Here is a 2,089-nt window from a genome sequence, read left to right on the forward strand (position 1 = left end):
AATTCCTTGACCGGGATCGTGATCAGGTCAGTAGAGTCAAAGGCAGGCTCTGGAGGGATGCTGATATGGTGGCTGCTGTTCGTCGTACTTGGTGTTGGATGTGGTCGAACCAAAGCGCTGAGGCATTTAGACATGGTTTCTCCATTCTCTTGAAAGAAAAACACAGGAACAACCAGACGATTCGAGAAGAGTTGCACGGGTTCATAGATGTAGAAGTGGATGTTCTGTGAAACAACCATTTGGACACGGATATCTTTATCGAATGCCTCTCGCCACTTCTGGCACTGGGACAGTCGATTGACTGCTTCGTTTTTTGGCAGTTCCGGCAAAGTGATCAGATGTGGGCTGACCAGCGGGTTGGCGAGCTCCTGATCAAAAGAAGAGGCCAAGCGAGCAAAGCGAAGGTGATTGAAATCAGTTCAATTTGTGCATATACATGGTTTCTTGGTAGAATTTCACAAACATTGCTTATGATTGTCTGAACTTTCAAGCCAAAGAGGGGTGTTCCCGACGGGCTTCGTCGTTCACTCACAACCAGGCCAAGCTTTTTCTTGAGGCGGGTTGCCAACGCTCGTAATGCACCCCATTCGGGGAGTTTCACTTCACAAATCCGTAATATGGAACGGATGCGATGATATTGCGAACGCGACAGTATACTTCTCGTTGACCCGATGAGCAACAAAGCGACCAAGTGCTGAAGCAAATAAATACTTATCAGCTACACATATAGGCAAAATGATTTCATTATGGCAACACACTTCTTTCTTCTTGAAAGGATACCATTCAACATCATCCGTGACAGGACAGCTCTTTAATTCTTCTTCCAATTCAGCTTCGTCCATTTGGTCGTTGGCATCTTCGTCCTCCATGGCGGTGAGAGCTTCAGCCAGTTTGGGAAGGTCGATGTCAAGCTCGGACATACCCAAATCGCTATCGTCTGCGATCTTGAGCGCGCGGAGGAAGGTGAGTGGCGAAGGAGGCCGCTCACCCTCCTCCTCTATTTCCGGTGTCTCGCTGCGAACTGGGTTGTCCTCGGTGATTCCTGTTTGGCGACCAGGTGAGGGCGGAGGGTCCGGGTTGAGGCCGGGGAGTGGTAGATTAGCAGAGGCCTGTTGGGCTTCAAATCGAGCAACAGCTTGACGGTGTTTAGGGGTGTTCATGTGGTTGCCGTAGTATGCCATGGTACGCCTGCCGCAGAGAACGCACTTCCAGCGTGGGTTGGACGGGTCCGCCGAGAGGGACTCAAAATCTAAGCCGCAGAGTCGCAGAGTGAGGCTCCTGTGAACGCCAGTGACTGATCTTGAGGGAAACCGAACTCACATTGGTCTCGGATCGTACCAATGGGCACTGCCATTGTGTCGGTGGGTGGCGAGGGCGAGTGGGAGTGGGTGGTGAGATTCAGACTTTTACGAAGGTGTCCCCTCAAGGTGAGTGATCATGGACAATGCAAAACCTGTTTGTTTCGGAAGGATCTCGAAGTCCGAACTTCGGAGTTGCCATTACAACAATTTGGTGGTGCCAAATTGTTCTGTTTTATGCCGTTTTCTGACACGTGCTCTCACGAAGAACGACGTTGGCCCTCATGAGAAGGGCCGCGGCCGTTCTGATGTACTTTTCTGTTTGCAGATGAGTCTCGCTCGGCTGAGCACTGGGCTCAGCATCAACGAGACTCAGTCGGCCTGTAGGCTGTCCAAGTCTCGGAAGAGGCCAGCGAGCTGCCGCCTGGGGGACGCATAAGAGGCAGCTTTCATGCTGCCTCTGGGGGCGAGGGGTTGCGGGCGTGAACACGCCCACAGGCCGGATGCAGGGCCAGGTCTTGACCCGACCAGTCAACGACTGGCCAGGATCAAATTGCGACCTGGAGGCCCCCGGTGGTGTACCTCCTTACATACTTTTCGAACACCTATCAAATCGAAATGGTTAATGGACTCAACCAATGTCCTTCTCATCTTCTACACCCATCTTTTTGAGAAGCATGGAACCTATCACTCGTCCTTTGATCCTCTTGAAGTCTCATTCTACCTTTAACTGCTCTGACAACTCTAGAGAAAAGAAGACCCAATGTAAATTTGATCAACTCACTTGCGCT

At 51.2% G+C, this 2,089-nt stretch overlaps 1 protein-coding gene across 1 annotated transcript; it reads right to left on the minus strand.

Annotated features, from left to right (window-relative positions):
- Positions 1 to 602: 602 nt before the first annotated feature.
- On the minus strand, positions 603 to 1,354 carry MELLADRAFT_95547 (uncharacterized protein; the record flags this gene model as incomplete). The annotated part of the gene is made up of 2 exons (XM_007418045.1): positions 603 to 1,249; positions 1,321 to 1,354. The coding sequence occupies 2 exons, from the start codon at positions 1,352 to 1,354 to the stop codon at positions 603 to 605; spliced, it is 681 nt and encodes a 226-aa protein (XP_007418107.1).
- Positions 1,355 to 2,089: the final 735 nt, after the last annotated feature.

This window comes from Melampsora larici-populina (assembly GCF_000204055.1).
Source record: "Melampsora larici-populina 98AG31 unplaced genomic scaffold MELLAscaffold_83, whole genome shotgun sequence".
Classification (NCBI taxonomy): domain Eukaryota; kingdom Fungi; phylum Basidiomycota; class Pucciniomycetes; order Pucciniales; family Melampsoraceae; genus Melampsora; species Melampsora laricis-populina.